The sequence below is a fragment of the Nycticebus coucang genome, chromosome 18 (assembly GCF_027406575.1).
Source record: "Nycticebus coucang isolate mNycCou1 chromosome 18, mNycCou1.pri, whole genome shotgun sequence".
Classification (NCBI taxonomy): domain Eukaryota; kingdom Metazoa; phylum Chordata; class Mammalia; order Primates; family Lorisidae; genus Nycticebus; species Nycticebus coucang.
The window spans coordinates 56,078,889-56,097,315 of record NC_069797.1 but is presented as its reverse complement, the minus strand read 5'-3'; the positions used below and the strand labels follow the sequence as shown (position 1 = coordinate 56,097,315).

The following is an 18,427-nucleotide window of genomic DNA, read 5'->3' as shown; positions in this document are numbered from 1 at the left end:
GGACCATTCACATTCACATGGTTTGCATTTCAAGCCTTTGCTTGAGTTATAAAAGTATAGCAATCTCCCAAACAGATCAAACTTAAGAACTGCTCCCCATTCCCACCACCTTCCCTCAAAATTACCTCAGCCCGAACTTCTAAAGCAGTCAATGTTATAGTGCCCTCTGGTGCCCCTGTCACAAATCACCATTTAATGCAACTACAAACCAAACCCAGACAAGAGGAGTCTTGAATAAACATATGGACTAATTTAATAAAGACTGGAAAAAATATGTTTAGATGAAAATCCAATCCCAAACTATAGCATCTTGAAACAAGTGGCTTCTTCTAAGTGCAGCTAAGACTGTGGGACAGTCTGGGAAAGAACTTTCACACTGCCTTCTGAAAGCTTGAGCTCTCTTGAAATGTGATTTCTTAAAAAGACAAAGAATACAACTTGAAAATAAATATATTCACAATCTGTAAAGTTACATTTTCCTTACCACCCCCACAACCTTAGGAGTGCCCAAGAAACTCAATGAGTCTTTAAAATGTCACAATGTGGTACTATCTGCCATGTGAACACAGTGTACTCCATTTGATCAAAGTGTCTTCCAAATCTCCATGTGGACTTACTCTTCTTGATCATTCTTTTTAATTTTTCTTACCTTAACCTCAAAGTTCTCACTAAGAGGTAATTATATACACATTCCACAACACAAATCTGTATACTTGGAAACACGCTGGTTAGAGACACGCAAGTGGTAGAAGTAGTGAATATAATAATTAAAAAGAATCTACTTGTTCACTTTCGTAGGTACAAATAATATAAGACCCAAAGATATGAATCTATAGATTAAAATTAATTGGAGTCAAGTAAAAAAGGTCATATTTGTTTTTAGACCTTAATGTATAAAGTACTAAAATGAAGACTCCGTAATACTGTAATACTTGCAGCTGGCATTAGGTACGGTATAAGAGAAACACTTAAGACAATCCCATAGCTAAGATATTTCCAATTAAAGCTTTGTCTTTCAGAGCATGTTCAATTTCCTTCTCTTCAATCTTCAAAGACACCTGGAAAGAAGAGAAAAGGATTTTTCATGGTGGAGAACTCACAGAAGCAAAGTTGTCATTACACAAACTTCTACCATATTAAACTTTTCTCTTAAGAGGCAAGCAAGTGAAATACTACTTTTTTCTTTTGTTTTCCCTTTTTTTTACTTTTGTTTTTTGAGACAGTCTCACTCTGTTGCTCCAGTCTGGAGTGCCATGGCATAAGCCTACCTCACAGCAACCTTAAACTCATGGGTTCAAGTGATTCTCCTACCTCAGCCACCTGAATAGCTGGGACTGCAGGCATATGGCACCATGCCCAGATAGTTTTTCCTATTTTCAGTAGAGATGGGGACTAGCTCTTGCTCAGGCTGGTCTCCAACTCCTAAGCTCAAGCCTTAGCCACCCAGTGCTAGGAATACAGGCACGAGCTACAGCAACCGGCTCAATACTACTTTTTTCAATAGCCTACAAAAAATATTGTTTAACTATTTGTGGTCATTAAGTCTTTACTTTAGCAAAGAACAAGTTTTCCAAAACAGCACAATTAAAAGGGCTATGTGGGGACGGCGCCTGTGGCTCAGTCAGTAGGGCACCGGCCTCATATACCGAGGGTGGCGGGTTCAAACCCGGCCCCGGCCAAACTGCAACAAAAAATAGCCAGGCGCCTGCAGTCCCAGCTACTCAGGAGGCTGAGGCAAGAGAATTGCCTAAGCCCAGGAGTTAGAGGTTGCTGTGAGATGCCATAGCACTCTACCAAAGATGATAAAGCGAGAATCTGTCTCTTTTTTTTTTTTTTTTTTTTTTTTGAGACAGAGCCTCAAGCTGTCGCCCTGGTTAGAGTGCTATGGCATCATAGCTCAGAGCAACCTCAAACTCCTGGGCTCAAGCGAGTCTCCTGTCTCTGCCTCCCAAGTAGCTGGGACTACAGGCGCCCGCCACAACGCCTGGCTATTTTTTGGTTGCACCCATCATTGTTGTTTGGCAGGCCCGGGCTGGATTCGAACCCGCCAGCTCAGGTGTATGTGGCTGGCACCTTAGCCGCCCAGCACCTGTGGCTCAAAGGAGTACGGTGCTGGCCCCATATGTCGGAGGTGGCAGGTTCAAACCCAGCCCCAGCCAAAAACTGCAAAAAGAAAAAAAAGGTACTATCTGGTCGGGAGTGCTATCTCTGTGAGGCCAAGGCAGGTGGATTGCCTGAGTTTAGGAGACCGACCTGAGCTAGAGCAAGACCTCATTTATAAAAAAAAAAAAAAAATACCCAATGTTGTGGTGGGGGCCTGTAGTCCCAGTTACTTGGGAAGCTGAGGCAAGAGAATCGCTTGAGCCCAAGAGTTTGAGGTTGTTGTGAGCTGTGATGCCAGCCAGGGCACTCTACCAAGGGCAACAAAGTGAGACTCTGTCTCAAAAAATGAATAAATAAATAAAAGCACTATCATAAAGAAGCAGTTAGTCTTACCTTTGTTAAGCCAGTTGCCTTGTTTTTCTTTAATCCTAAAATGCCTCTGGCTTCCAAGAGCCCTGAAAGTGACAAACACTCTGACTGGTCCACAGCTGCCACCTGCTGTTTGCGACAGACTTTACTATAGGCATCATACAACTGGGAGAAAACAAAGAACAAATGTAGCTTAAATGTCATATCTCTTATAACCTTATAATCTTAAAAAAACTTTTGAGTCTGGGTTTGCAAAAAAATTATCTGAATACTCTATTTCTTCTTGTTTTCAATAAAATCCTTGAACAGGCAGTCTGTAGATTATTCCCCAAAACCTAAATCTGTAATATAGGAAAGGGGCTTTATATATTTCGTAGGGAGATGCAGAAATGAAGGGGGAAGATGGGGAAAAGATTAATGGTAAACTCTTAACCATAACCCAAGGAAAATAAAATCAACTGCCTATACTATCAGTATTTATTCTTAGTGTTAAAAATCCATGTTTAATTCACATCAGTTGGAGCACAAGAGGCCTTTTGGATAGTATCTGCTCTACAAAGCAAATTCTCATCTCTACCTCAGCTCCATCTGCTGAGATTCCCAACTTACTTTTGCCAGAGTGACCTCTTTGACTTTCAACTGCCTGGTCAAGAGTAGCAAAGAACAGACCAAGATCTTCTGCTGAAGAGGGAAGGAATCTTGCGCTCCTTCTTGACTCAAGGTCATCCTGTTACTATCAACTTCTGAGATGACTTGAGATATGTGAATAATACCAACCCGCTTGGGAATCAGAGATTCAGAAGGTGACTTACCTATAAAGTAAAGAAGCCAGACCTAATTAGAATTTTATTTTTATCTTATGATTATTATTATTTTGAGACAGAGTTTTACTGTCATCGTTGGTATAGAGTGCCATAGCATCACAGTTCACAGTAACCTCAAACTCTTGGGCTCAAGCAATCCTCTTGCCTCAGCTTCCCGAGTAGCTGAGATTAGAGGTGTCTCCCAAAACGCCCAGCTAGTTTTATTTTTTATTTATTTTTTTTTTGTAGAGACAGAGTCTCACTGTACCGCCCTCGGTAGAGTGCCGTGGCGTCACACAGCTCACAGCAACCTCTAACTCTTGGGCTTACGCGATTCTCTTGCCTCAGCCTCCCGAGTAGCTGGGACTACAGGCGCCCACCACAACGCCCGGCTATTTTTTTGTTGCAGTTTGGCCGGGGCTGGGTTTGAACCCGCCACCCTCGGCATATGGGGCCGGCGCCCTACTCACTGAGCCACAGGCGCCGCCTGCCCAGCTAGTTTTAGAGACAGGGTCTCTTGCTCTTGGTCAGGCTGGTTTTAAACTCCTGAGCTCAAGCAATCCACCCACATCAGCTTCCCGGAGTGCTAGGATTATAGGCATAAGCCACCATACTTGGCCTCTAATTAGAATTTTTTTTTTTTTTTTGTAGAGACAGGGTCTCACTTTATGGCCCTTGGTAGAGTGCTGTGGCCTCACACAGCTCACAACAACCTCCAACTCCTGGGCTTAAGCGATTCTCTTGCCTCAGCCTCCCGAGTAGCTGGGACTACAGGCGTCCGCCACAACGCCCGGCTATTTTTGGGTTGCAGTTTGGCCGGGGCCGGGTTTGAACCTGCCACCCTCGGTATATGGGGCCGGCGCCTTACCGACTGAGCCACAGGTGCTGCCTGGCCTCTAATTAGAATTTTAAAATATTGGGCTGGGTGTAGTGGCTCACACCTGTAATCCTAGCACTTGGGAGGCGGAGGTGGGTGGACTGCCTGAGCTCATGGGTTCGAGGCCAGCCTAAGTCACAGAGAGAACTTGTCTCTAAAAAATAGCTGTGTGTTCCGGCAGGTGCCTATCCTAGCTACTCGGGAGGCCGAGGCAAGAGAATTGCTTGAGCCCAGGAGTTTGAGGTTGCCATGAGCTATGACACCACAGCACTCTACCAAGGGCAACAAAGTCAGACCGTCTCAAAAAAAAATTTTTTTTGTTTTAAATATTGTATGTATGTGTGTGATAGATGATAACTAAGTTTTAGTTAAAAAAAATTCTAGTGGAATGACATGGTGGCAAAGCAGAGATTCCAATTCTCTAACTAGAAGTCAAGGGATGAGAGAAAATGCTCTCCTCAGAAAGGTGGATAATGTGAGATGACTTAGAAAGTAGGGTTATCCTCTCCAGGGACAGAATAATGAGCTATTTCATCTTGTGGAACGTAATTTAATGTCAGAGAGACAAAATCCACCTCATGAAAGTTCCTACTATTTCAGAGGTAAAAAAAAAACAGAAACCTGAAGCAAAGATGACTGTACCTGGTAATTAAGGGGAAAACAAGTTGGAAAAACTACCCAATGTTTTTTGAATCAAATGAGTGGCTAATGTGGACAGTAAAGTCAATCCCACATCAGTCCTCCAGACGGCCTCCCAAATGACCTTTGAGGTTTGGTTCACTTGCCCAAGCTGATCTGCAGGAGAGTAACACTTCAGGAAAAAGTCACTGGATATCCTAGCAGATAACAGCCATCTCAAAAGCCGGAGGTTGGGAAACTGCCAACAAGCTGCACAGGACTATGGCCTCATTGTTTGGAAATGCATGAATTGCAAGACAGAGAAGAGATTTGCTGTTACAACCTTTGCCTGAAGTTACTTCCTGAGACCACTTGCAATTGTCCCACAACAATTTGGTTCTCTTTCATTACCACAAAGGGATGCTGCAGAGGGCTAATGGAGAAACCAGAGCTCACAGATCAAGTAAGAGAATTTTAAAGTTGAAAGGAATTTAGAGGTCTATTCTTATTCCCTACCCAGTGGCTCAGTGGCTGTGTCCCCTCTAAAATAGTCCCAACATGTGGTCATCTATCCAGCTTTTGTCTGAATATCTTCAATATTGGGGAACTCACCACGTTTCAAGGAAGCCCAATTTTTTGTTTTGTTTTGTTTTGTTTTTTTAATTTTCAGAGTTTCTTTTTTTTTTTTTTACAGTTTTTTGGGCCAGGGCTGGGTTTGAACCAGCCACCTCCGGCATATGGGGCTGGTGCCCTACCCCTTTGCGCCACAGGCACCGCCAATTTTCAGAGTTTCATTCTGTCACTCTGGGTACAGTACTGTGGCATCATAGCTCACAGCAACCTTAAACTCTTGGGCTTGAGAAATCCTCTTGCCTCAATCTTCCAAGTAGCTAGAACTACAGGTGCCTGCCACAATGCCCAGCTAGTTTTTCTTTTCTTTTTTTTTTGAGATAGAACTTCAAGCTGTGGCCCTGGGTTGAGTGCTGTGGCTCTCTAGCTGTAGTCTGTGGTAGAGTATAGCTCACAGAAACCTCCAACTCCTGGGCTTAAGCGATTCTCCTGCCTCTACCTCCAAAGTAGCTGGGACTACAGGCGCCCGCCACAACACCCAGCTATTTTTTTTTTTTTTTGGTTGCAGTTGTCATTGTTGTTTGACAGGGCTGGGCTAGATTTGAACCCGTCAGCTCTGGTGTATGTGGCTGGAGCCTTAGCCGCTTGAGCTCACAGCTCACACACAGCTCACAGCAACCTCCTCACAGCGCCGAGCCTAGTTTTTCTATTTTTAGGAGAGACGTGGTCTCAGTCTTGCTCAGGCTGGTCTCAAATTTGTGAGCTCAGGCAATAGACCCACCTCGACTACCTCGCCCTCCCAGAGTGCTAGAAGTACAGGCGTGAGCCACTGCACCCAGCCTCAAGGAAGCCCAGTTCTATTATTAGAAAGTTTCTCCTTATGTTTAGTTGAAGTCAGTTCCCCAATAGCTTCCTGGACCTGTTAAAAGTCAATCCTGGATCAGGTGAATGGTTCACGCCTATAATCCGAGTAGTTGGGAGGCCGAGGCAGGTGGATTGCCTGAGCTCACAGAGTTTGAGACCAGCCTGAGCAAGTGTGAGACCCTGTCTCTAAATAATAGCCGGGCGTTGTGGCAGGCGCCTGTAGTGCCAGTTACTTGGGAAGCTGAGGCAAGAGAACTGCTTAAACCCAAGAATTTGAGGTTGTTGTGGAGCTGTGATGCCACGGCACTCTACCAAAGGCTGAACAAAGTGAGACTTTGTCTCACACACACACACACACACAAAGTCAATCCTACATGTATCAGAAATCAAAAGATAGGAATTAGGTTAGTCTAACTTAATAGCAGTTCTCAACCTGTGGGTCACAACCCCTTTGTAACAATGAAAATACATCCTACATATCAGACATTTACATTACGATTCATAACAGTAGCAAAATTATAGGTATGAAGTAGCAAAAAAAATAATTTTATGGTTGGGGGTCATCACAACATGAGGAACTGTATTAAAGGGTCATGGCATTAGGAAGGTTGATGCCAGGAACTTACAATCTCTTTTAGCTATGTGTGTGCTAGTCCTCTTAGAGGACACTTACAAGTCTAAATGTTATTGGTAGGGGGTGGGAGGAAAGGAATAATCTGAAAAATTGAAGAGGAGAAAGAAATCAAAATTTAGGCTGGGTGCCCATAGCACAGTGGTTACAGTGCCAGCCACATACACTGAGGCTGGCAGGTTTGAATCCGGCCCAGGCCAGCTAAACAATGACAACTGCAACAAAAAATAGCCCAGCATTTTTCCAGTAGCCCGTAGTCCCAGCTACTTGGAAAGCTGAGGCAAGATAATCACTTAAGCCCAAGAGTTTGAGGTTACTGTGAGTTGTGACACCATGACACTCTACCAAGGGCGACATAGTGAGACTCTGTCTCCAAAGGGGGGTGGGTGTGGGTGAATCAGTATTTAAGTCTGTGCATTGGCATATATTGCCTACTATAAGACTAAGCACTAATAATGGCTACTTCTGAAATATTTTGAGTTTCTTTTAACAAGTTGATGAAAAACGAAAGCATTTCATGCAGAATAGCACTAGAAATAAATTTTTTTTTGGACAGAGTCTCACTTTGTCCCCCTTCGTAGAGTGCCCTGCTATTATAGCTCACAGCTCAAACTCTTGGGCTCAAGTGATTCTCTTGCCTTAGCCTCCTGTGTAGATGGGACTACAGGCACCTGCCACAACACCTGGCTGTTTTCAGAGACAGAGTCTCTCTCTTGCTCAGGCTGGTCTCGAACCTGTGAGCTCAAGCAATCCACCCGCCTCAGCCTCCCAGAGTGCTGGGATTACAGGCGTGAGCCACCTCGCCTAGCCTTAGAAACAATTTTATTTTATTTATTTATTTATTTATTTTGTAGAGACAGAGTCTTACTGTACCGCCCTCGGGCAGAGTGCCATGGTGTCACACGGCTCACAGCAACCTCTAACTCTTGGACTTACGCGATTCTCCTGCCTCAGCCTCCCAAGCAGCTGGGACCACGGGTGCCCGCCACAACGCCTGGCTATTTTTTTGTTGCAGTTTGGCTGGGGCTGGGTTTGAACCCGCCACCCTCGGCATATGGGGCCGGCACCCTACTCACTGAGCCACAGGTGCCGCCCCAGAAACAATTTTAATAACTCTCAGCCAGTGAAGGAGAAAAGGAAGAAACAATCAAATCAGACTGTCCCATTTGTAAAGATTAATACTGGCTATTAAACACTAACAGGATATGCCACTTTACATCTATGGCCACTTTACATCTGCCACAGCTAAAATAACAAGACTGAGGGAAAGGAAAATTAATTTTTGTCATTTATGACAGTCTACAGTTTATGGTACAAGGTGATTTTTGTATCTCTCCTTCACAGACTTGTTTAAAAGCTTTGATATCCCAAATTGAACTCCCAGTTTTTTCACCTGATTCTCCCTTATTATCAGGCTTTGCTTTCACCTATATTAAGAACTAAGGTACAGGGCAGCGCCTGTGGCTCAAGGAGTAGGGCGCTGGTCCCATATGCCGGAGGTGGCGGGTTCAAACCCAGCCCCGGCCAAAAACCACAAAAAAAAAAAAAAAAAAAGAACTAAGGTACACTGAACATAAGCACCCAGAGAGAAGATGATCTAACTTCACTGTCTACAGTTTTCATTTCTAGAGCTTGGAAAGAAAACTTATTCTATTTCAGCCATTATGTAATATCCTGGGAACTCATTTCCAGTAATGCATGGACTTTGGTCTAGTAGGCAAGATCAAAATAGATGAAATTATCTAAAAACACAGACACACATAAAAAAATCAGTTGAGTGTGGATTTAACTATATTCATTTTCATCTTTCTACCTCTTTCCTCAGAAAAGTTAAGCTTCCAATTAAAAAGGAAGGTGATAAACTACTTACATTCAGACAGTGGTTTGAGGATAGTCTGGCTTTTGACATCTGACTCTACAATTTCGATAGCTCTCCTATAAAAAAAAAATTCTAAAATTAATTTATTCTGAGCCAAACCAAACACCACACCAAGCCACCAAGCTCAAAAGCAGGCACATTAATGAAAAACAACATGTTTTGTAATTTTAAAGCCCCAAACAAAACTGGGTTATGTCTCAACTAACCTGGACTTAATTGCCTTGAAATAATTCATGGACCAGGGATTTGAGAAACTTCAACATTAAATGGTTTCCTCTTATAGATGCCAAGTAGGTTGTCATATATGGAGCCAATGATAACATTTGAGATGAAGAGAAAATGTCATGGGTAGGAGAGAGGATATGTAGTGTGGGAGACTGACTAAAGAGAGCCAGCACCACCCATACACACCAAACCTAAAAGGGGTATCCTTAGTTATATATACAGAGGATATGTGTAGGCTAAACCATGCCGGCCTACATAACTATTGCTCATAGCTGCAGTCTTTATCCAAGTAGTTTGCTGACTAGGGCAAACTTTCAAATTCAGGATCATGCCATCTAGCAATAGGAAGAGCTTACTCTCCCACTGCTCTCTCCAAAGTTCTTTGCCCACAGGAAGCCATAAGCCAGACCTGGATCTTCTGCATGGCAGTAGGGGGAGGTTGGACCAGCAGGCCAGCACAGCAAGTATCATTTTAATGGACCTAGTGTCCCTACTGGGAAGGAAGAAATTTCATCAGTCAGCACAGAGGCTTTCCTCAGCAGGAGGGGAAGAGAGACAGGAAGGAAGAAAGAGGTCCAGAGTACAACTGTGGGGGATCACCAACTAGAGGGAAGGGGTGCTCACAAAAGGAAGAGAAAAAAGTCTACAGGTAAAGATGGTTCAGGTCCATAAATAAACCTGCTTGAGACCAGCTAATGGAAAAGTAAACTGGAGTCTTTTTTAATACAAATGTAATTAACCAATCTATAATCACCACAGGGAGTACCAGCAACATCTCATTTGTTTCTCCCTCTGTAGGTAATGGACTGATAATGTTTCAGACATTAACACGGCAGAAATCCACAGCTCCCCACTGAGAAACAAGTCCTCCTTTCTGGGCATAAAAAAGTAGCAGAACAGAGCCTCTTAAGCCACGTTCACTTGTATTCCATGGGACAATTAATAGCACTTCTTTTTTAAATAAAAACAGCTCACAGTACCATAACTCACCTGCAAACATCTAGTGCTTTGCGAACATCTCCTGAAACAGCAGAGACTTTGCGGGCACAGAACTGAATTGCAGCATTGTCCAGAACCTGATCTCTAGACACCTTTGGACAAGACATAGAAGATAACAGTTTGAATTAGAAGATTCTCCCTCTGTAATTTAGATTCTAGGGATATTTTCACATTTAAGTCTAAACATGATTGGCAACCCTTTAGAGTCTAAAAGATACTTTTCTGCTCATAAATAAATGGAGGTGTTTGAGAGTTTTCACACATTTAAGCATTTTGTAGAAAAGGAAGTAGAGGTTAATAAATGGAAAATAACAATGGAATTTAAAAAAAAATCTATGTAATCACTTTCAAAACAGAAAGTTTTTTCATGGGTCCTATTTTTGTTTTTTTGAGACAGATTCTCTCTACGTCGCCCTCAGTAGAGTGCTGTGCCATCACAGCTCACAGCAACCTCAAACTCTTGGGCTTAAGCGATTCTCTTGCCTCAGCCTCCCAAATAGCTGGGACTACAGGCGCCCGCTACAACACTCAGCTATTTTTTTGGTTGTAGTTGTCATTGTTGTTGGGCAGGCCTGGGCCAGGTTTGAACCCACCAGCCCCCAGGTATATATGGCTGGTGCCTTAGCCACTGAACTACAGGTGCCAAGCCACGGGTTCTGTTTTTTAATGCCCATTAAGGAAGTATTTAAGTGATTCTTCTAACTCCTACTTTTATTTCAGCACTGAAGTATCCAGTAAATGAATGGAGCCATGTGTGTAAATTCACCTAAAAATGTTCTATGTTCCATTAGTAAAGCAACCAAAGTGAAATATTTTAGAACAATTGTTAGGTTTCCCAAATGCAGATGATCCAAGGAACATATGGGCACAATAGCTGGGACTCACTTGACTAAGTCGATCTTGCAAGATAGTGGCTATCTGAACTCTGGTATAAGGTGGAAAATTCAACAGTCGTGGTTTACATTTTCCTCTAGCTTGAAGCCTAGGCAGGAGTCTGTCTGTTAGATCTAGGGTATTAGCAATACCTGAGGGGGAGATTAAATAACATTAATCATGATTGGTCAAATAATGCCCAAAAGAAAACACTGAAAGCTAATTAAAAATTTCAGTTATAATACATCATTTCTTTTTTCTTTTTTTGAGACAGAACATCAAGCTGTCATCTTGGGTAGAATGCCAGGGCATCACAGCTCACAGCAACCTCCAACTCCTGGGCTTAAGCGATTCTCTTGCCTCAGCCTCCCAAGTAGCTGGGACTACAGGTGCCCGCCACAATGCCCAGCTATTTTTTGGTTGTAGTTGTCATTGTTGTTTGGCAGGCCCGGGCTGGATTCAAACCCACTAGCTCTGGTGTATGTGGCTGGCGCCTTAGTCGCTTGAGCTATAGGCGCTGAGCCTATTAATACATCATTTCAATTGTTGTTTCCCATTTGCCCCTATCCTACCCCACTATTGGGTAGATAAATAAGGCTGGGTGCGGTGGCTCGCCCCTGTAATCCTAGCACTCTGGGAGGCTGAGGTGGGGGATTGCTTGAGCTCAGGAGTTTGAGCCCAGTCTGACCAAGAAAGAGTGAGAGATCCCATCACTACTGAAAATAGAAAATATTTGCTGAGTGTGGTAGAACCCACTTGTAGCCAGCTAGTCTGGAGGCTGAGGCAAGTATTTTATGTTAATACTTAAGCTTTCTGCCTTGTCAAAATAAGAAAATGAATATAAAGTAATAATTTTAAGGCAAATCTATTTTGTTAAGTCTGAATAAAATGACATAATAATGGATTTCACAGGTAACAGATTTTTGGAATATCTGATCCTGCATATCAATCCACAATTCTAAGCCTAACTTGAAAAGAACATTCTATAATGATTCTGTTATCTTAGCTAATAGGTATATCTTTTTCTTTTTGAGACAGAGTCTCACTCTGTTGCTCTGACTAGAGTGCTGTGGCATCATCATAGCTCACAGCAACCTCAAACTCTTTGGCTCAAGTGATTCTCTGAGCCTCCCAAGTAGCTGGGACTACAGGCACTTGCCACAATGCTCAGCTATTTTTTAGAGACAGGATCTTGCACTTGCTCAGGCTGCTCTCGAACCTGTGAGCTCAGGAAATCCACATGCCTTGGCCTCCTAGAGTGCTAGGATTACAGGTGTGAGCCATGCAACCTGGCCTAGAACTCTTTAGAACTATCATGTAATACTAACAATTGAGTACTAACCAATTAGTATCAATCGGGAGTTGCTTAGCCATGGCCATTCAAACAGTGTGTACAATACATCCTGCCCTTTGCTGTCCAGTTGATCCATCTCGTCCAACACCAACACACTGCATACAAAGAGAAACAATTAGTATACATGTTCACCTATCTTTTATTTCTTTTTTTTTTTTTTTTTTTGTAGAGACAGAGTCTCACTGTACCGCCCTCAGGTAGAGTGCCGTGGCGTCACACGGCTCACAGCAAACTCAAACTCTTGGGCTTACGCGATTCTCTTGCCTCAGCCTCCCGAGCAGCTGGGACTACAGGCACCGGCCACAACGCCCGGCTATTTTTTTGTTGCAGTTTGGCCGGGGCTGGGTTTGAACCCACCACCCTCGGCATATGGGGCCGGCGCCCTACTCACTGAGCCACAGGCGCCGCCCCATGTTCACCTATCTTAATCCTCCAATCTGATTTGGGCTGACTTTAGGTCACATTGCTAAAGATGAGACTAGCCTGAAGATCGTAATTTATCCTATCTCTAGTCACTTTTTACAAGGATACCCCCCATCATGAACAAGTAACATACAGATGTTTTCAAACAATTAGTTAAAAAACCCTTTTTCCTTGGCTTGGCCCCTGTGGCTCAAGCGGCTAAGGCACCAGCCACATACGCCTGAGCTGGTGGGTTCAAATCCAGCCCAGGCCTGCCAAACAATGATGGCTGCAACCAAAAAATAAAAAATAGCTGGGTGTTGTGGCAGGCGCCTGTAGTCCCAGCTATTTGGGAGGTGGAGGCAGGAGAATCGCTTGAGCCCAGGAGTTGGAGGTTGCTGTGAGCAGTGATGCCACAGCACTCTACCCAGGGCAACAGCTTGGGGCTGTCTCAAAAAGACAAAAAACAAAACAAAAACCAAAAAAATAAAACAACCCTTTTTCCAATTTAAAATTAGAAGGTGTATTTTTTTTTCTTTCCCTGTAAGTATGTGTAACTACCCCTCAAAAGCAAATATAAGAACTGTTCTTTTTGTGGGCAACAGACCTTACAGATTTTCACAGAGCAACATGCAACAGAACAATACTTACATCATGGGGCCCTTCTCCGCAGTCATGTGTTTTTCCAATTTTCTCATCATGTCCTTCCCAGCTGGCCTGGATACTTCTTCCTGACAAATCTCCTGAGCAATAGCTGGGAATACAGCCTGGGCAGTTCTCAAAGACATGCAATTCAGCATGATATTTTTAAAGCCTTTTAGTTCCTTCTAGAAAAAAATGCAAACATGGGAGTTATTTTGTCCTCTGACATCTAAGGAGTTAATAGCATATGAGAGGAGGAAGCTCTATGGTCATTTGAAAAGATTTAGACAATGAAACTACAAATGTCTTATTTTAAGGAAACCTTCCAACTCCTGAACTTCAACTTTTCTTAACCCTTAAAAGCTAAGTGTCATTTTAGCAAGAGTATCATAATTCAGATTCCCAAGGTACCTTGAGGTCTTGCAGAATTCGGCTTAAGCAGGCAGTTTTTCCAGTTCCAGGAGCACCAGAAAGGTAAAGACTTCCAGCTTTTTCCCCACAGATGTGTTCCCTCAGGAAATTCCTAATGACATTCATCTCTTTTTCCCTGGCAGGCAGCCGATCTGGGACAGCTGTATTCAGGACTAGCTTTGTTTGCTGGTAGCAAGTGCCTGTGCCAGATATAAAAGGTCAATTAGACACAACAGAAGGTAACTGAGAGGACTCACTGGGTTTTATTTGTAGTTATCAGCCTGTTACAATGGCTGCACTAATAGCTGCTAAGTAAGAACAAACCTTCTTGCTTGAACAGTCTCATACATGCAGATTCTTTCTCCAGTGGCCATTTCTGCTCAGACTTTATTGTGCTTTCATGACTTTTTCGAACTGAGGAAAGTATTTTGTTTTGGTGACCTCTAGCTTGTTCTCTTTTTCTAGGAGATTTAACTGTCAGCTGATTGTCAAATACCAATCTGCGTCCCTTAGGTGTGCATGAGCGAGGGGGACCATTCTCTTTCTTGCCTTGCTTTGGTGGAGAACAGGGAGATAAACGAGGAGTGTTGCATAGGTTATCATCACCTAAAACATATTAAAATCAAAATATAGCCATTAATAACAGAGGATAGCAAAAGGACTTGCAAAGACTTCTGCCTTTCCTAGAAAGAGGTGGATTTGGATCTGGTCAGAACCACCAAAATAAAATGCTTTCTCAAGTAGAATCAAATATTGACCACCAGATGGCACCACTGATCACAACGAAGTATCCCTCCCTTATCCCCGGTTGTGCCTTCCATGGTTTCAGTTGCCCAAGGACTGAAAATAGTAAATGAAAAATTTGAGAAATAAAAAATTCCTAAGTTTTAAATTGTGAGCTCTTGAGTAGTTTGATGAAATCTTGCACCGTCCTGCGTGGGACACAAATCATCCCTTTGTCCTGCATATTCATATTGTATATGTTACTCCCCCACTAGTTACTTGGTAGTTGACTTGGTTATCAGATCAAAAAAACACTTCATATATACATATACACTCTCTCTATATATATATGGTTCGGTACTACAAGATTTTAGACATTGGCTGGGGGTCTTGGAATATATCCCCCATGGATAAGGGGTTGTTACTGTATTTGGTAGAAACCAAATGAGTTTTAGTAGGATGAAATTCTAAGATGGCTCTACAAGATTTCTCCATCTTGATACCATTGACACCTTGAACCAAATTGCCAGAGAGCTGTCCTGCACTATAGGATGTTTAGCAGCATCCCTGGCCTTTAACCACTATGCTACTCTCAGTTGTGACAACAAAAAATGTCTCCAGATACAGCCAAATTACCCCTCATTAAAAACGAATGCTCTAAAATAAGAAAGGATTACCAAACATTGTTCTAAAACAAGAAAAGGACTCAAAATATAAAAAAAAATTACTGTGGAAAGTTTCATAATACTGTGTAACTGCAAGGTTATTTAAAACACTGAGACCAGCCTGAGCAAGAGCAAGACCCTGTCTCTACTAAAAATAGAAAAACTAGCTGGGTGTGGTGGTGTACCCTTGAAGTCCCAGCTACTTAGGAAACTGAGGCATGAGAACCACTTGAGCCCAAGAGTTTAAGGTTGCTGTGAGCTATGATGCCACAGCATGCTAATCAGGCAAAAAAAAAAAAGAGACTGCATCCAAAAAAAAGAGAGAGAGAAAACACCAACAAAGAGACCAGCCTGAGCAAAAGTGAGGCCCCATCTCTACTAAAAATAGAAAAATTACTCAGGCATGGTGGCAGGGATCTGTAGTCCCAGTTACTAGGGAGGCTGAGACAAGAGGATCACTTGAGCCCAGGAGTTTGAAGTTACTGTGAGCTAGGCTGAGGCCATCCACTCTACCCACGATAACAGAAAGAGCGAGACTATCTCAAAAAAATAAAAACAAATAAACAAAACAACGATAGAACTAAATTCAGAATTAAGGAATCGAAGAACAGACCTATGAAGTAGTTCAGAAAGTAATCTTAATAACCCTGGAGTTCAGTAAACACTTAGCAAACATTCTGAAAATAATTAGAATGGTTTCAAATGAGTTTTGAAAGTTTCTCCAAAAGAGAGTAAAAACAGGTTGAGAGGTACTAGTGAAAAAGTTGTACTTATATAATGGATAGCTTACCCAGACGTTTTCTAGGGCTGAGAGGCAGACTTTTTAAATAAGGAGACCAGGGTATAGCCTGGACATTTGTCGGTACTAGTTTGGTGTCCAATATCCTAGACAGTTTCTTTTTTGGAAAATTGATTATAGCCTGTGCCTGGGATCGGGTTTGAGGCATGATGGCAACACAGCTGGATACAAAAAAAGAATAGGATAGCCAGTCAATATGTAAAAGTGAAGAAAAAACAACATGGAACTTAATTTATGGAGATGATTGACACTCATAATATTCGAGCATTCAGTTCTGCTACACACCCAAATGTATGCAATGATGGCTAACATTTGTAGTCTACCTACCATGTGTAAGATATGGCTATAAGCACTTTATATATTAACTCATTTTAGTTTTACAACTGAGAAGTAGGTTATTATCATTATCTTTACTTTACAGACGAGATGTAGAGAGGCCCAAAGTCACAGAAAAGAAGGGATATAACGCCAGGCATTCTGGTGCGGAAACCCAAGTTAACTACTTGAATGATGCAATAGAAAGTTAGCTGAATTGACTTTTATGGCACTTCTAATTCCCTCACTCCAGGCACGTGGGGTACCTTTATCACCAGTTTAGGCCAGGATCCGCCACATTTACAGTCTCTCCCAAGCCCTCCCACTGCAGCTCGGTGGTCCCTCGGTTCTTCCCTCTGCCTCTGCCCTTAGGGTCCCCTCTTTGCGGCTATCGACCCCACCCTGGAGCATTCCTTCCTGCAACTTTCAGCTCCTTCGCACCACGCACAACTGCGCAAACTACTCTGAGGTCGCACAGGACCCTTCCCTGAACCCGACCTCAGACCTCTCTTCCTCGCCCTTCTCAGGCCTAGCGGAACCCGCGGCCCTGGCCCCAGCCCTCACCCAACAGCAATGCCTCCCAGGCCCAGGCCTCCCTTAGCAACCCTCTCCTTTCCACCTCACAGGGCTGCCTCACCGAGTGCTGGTTCTTTCTCACGTCTCACACACGGTCTCACGGACTTTCCACCAAAACTTCCTGAAAAACTACACACCAGCAGCAACCAAACCCAGCCGCGCTCGCGCCAAATCTGCACAGCTACGGCGTTTCCACCTCCCGCCACAGCCCGGCCTCGCTTCTGATTGGCTGTCACCACACCGCCGTACGCCTTGGCCACCACCCCTTGTTCCGCATCCAATCCTGCTGAAAGGCCCATAGCCAATGAGAAAGCCCCAGGTCTCAGCGCCAACGTGACGTCCTGCCCATTTCGAGGGAAAGACATGTACATCCGGGGCCTCCGCGGGAAGACGCGCGATTGAGACTGGGAAGACTCTGGATTGAGAGACCCACCTCGCCGCAAAGCCCGGCGGGAAGTGTAGTCTTTACCCCCATGCGACTCTATTTCTGCGCTCCTTTCCACTGGAGGAGCAAAATGCTGTTGCTTTACTCACTGCCAAACGCACCGTTTTATTCTTCTCATGGGCTAGATTTTCAGAGAGCTACCACATAATGCCTACCATTTGGGAGGCGATTGTGTGCGCCAGGTATGATGCTAGGCGCTTTACTTACTTCTAATGCTCAACCCTCCAAGGCCCAAAGGCAGTATGTGCACAGGGTTGGCGGTCAGGTCTCCTGACACCTGAATGCGTGGGGATTTTTTTTTTTTTTTTTTTTTTTGAGACAGAGCCTCGAGCTGTCACCCTGGGTAGAGTACGTGGTATCACGGCTCACAGCAACCTCCAACGCCTGGCTCAAGCGATTCTCCTGTCTCCGCCTCCCAAGTAGCTGGGACTACAGGAACCCGCCACAACACCCGACTATTTATTTATTTTTTTGTTGCAGCCGTCATTGTTGTTTAACGGACCCGAGCTGGATTCGAACCCGCCAGCTCAGGTGGATGTGGCTAGCGCCTTAGCCGCTTGAGCCACAGACGCCGAGCCACGTGGGTATTTTTGTAAAGTTTTGCACACCTATGCAAAGAAAACAAACTATACTATATCTCTTGATTTGTGCTTCAAAGGTGAGAAATAGGACTAACCCTTCGCCTTATTTTGTTCAAGATATTATTATATTCTGTGCATCTTCTTAGCATTAATCCAAACATTGTAGGGAAAGAAGAGAATTATGACCCCTTAATTTTAAAATCTTAGGGTTTCAGGGACAGGAAGACAGCTGTAGAAAAGGAAAGCTGAGCTTTTAATGAAAAATTATGAGTAGTAAATTTGCAGGCTAGCTTCCAAAGCTAATAACCTATCTAAGCTTCAGGTTCCTTTAAAGGCCAGAACACCTATTGTGTTCTAGGTGATGGTAAACATTTATCTTTTATCCTCCAATATCCAATAAAACAGAGCCATAAAGCCGAGAAACAGAAAAGCAACTATTACAATCATCAGTTAATTGTACTTAATTCATATAGGTGCTAAAGGCCAATATTTTGTTACTAAGTGTATGCCAAGGACTGAGCTCCCTGTATCACTGATTAATCTTTACAAGCACCCCACAAAGTTAGTATTATTTTACAAATGAGAAAACCGAATTAGAGGAGTTGAATAAACTTGTCCAAGATCACACAACTATAGTAGTAAAGGGGAAAGCTGGAATTTGAACTCCAAGGTCTGACAGAAAATCTAACTCTTGACCCCTTAA

At 43.3% G+C, this 18,427-nt stretch overlaps 1 protein-coding gene across 1 annotated transcript; it reads right to left on the bottom strand.

Annotated features, from left to right (window-relative positions):
- Positions 1-235: 235 nt before the first annotated feature.
- On the bottom strand, positions 236-17,030 carry CDC6 (cell division cycle 6). The gene is made up of 12 exons (XM_053570830.1): positions 16,760-17,030; positions 15,799-15,968; positions 13,945-14,226; positions 13,621-13,820; positions 13,219-13,394; positions 12,154-12,260; positions 10,824-10,963; positions 9,930-10,030; positions 8,706-8,770; positions 3,082-3,284; positions 2,497-2,637; positions 236-1,058 (listed from the first exon to the last, which is right to left on the bottom strand). The coding sequence occupies exons 2-12, from the start codon at positions 15,953-15,955 to the stop codon at positions 969-971; spliced, it is 1,662 nt and encodes a 553-aa protein (XP_053426805.1). The 5' UTR covers positions 15,956-15,968; positions 16,760-17,030; the 3' UTR covers positions 236-968.
- Between the last annotated feature and the right edge of the window lie 1,397 nt (positions 17,031-18,427).

What these genes read in the sequence shown, in the direction of transcription:
- CDC6 (XM_053570830.1), bottom strand. Translation starts at nt 15,955, where the DNA reads ATGCCTCAAACCCGATCCCAGGCACAGGCTATAATCAATTTTCCAAAA. An exon ending in GCGGAGAAGGGCCCCATGAT is followed by an intron (nt 12,261 to 13,218) that starts GTAAGTATTGTT and finishes CTTTGTATGCAG; the next exon opens with TGTGTTGGTGTTGGACGAGA. An exon ending in AGGCAACTGGCTTAACAAAG is followed by an intron (nt 1,059 to 2,496) that starts GTAAGACTAACT and finishes TCTTCTTTCCAG; the next exon opens with GTGTCTTTGAAGATTGAAGA.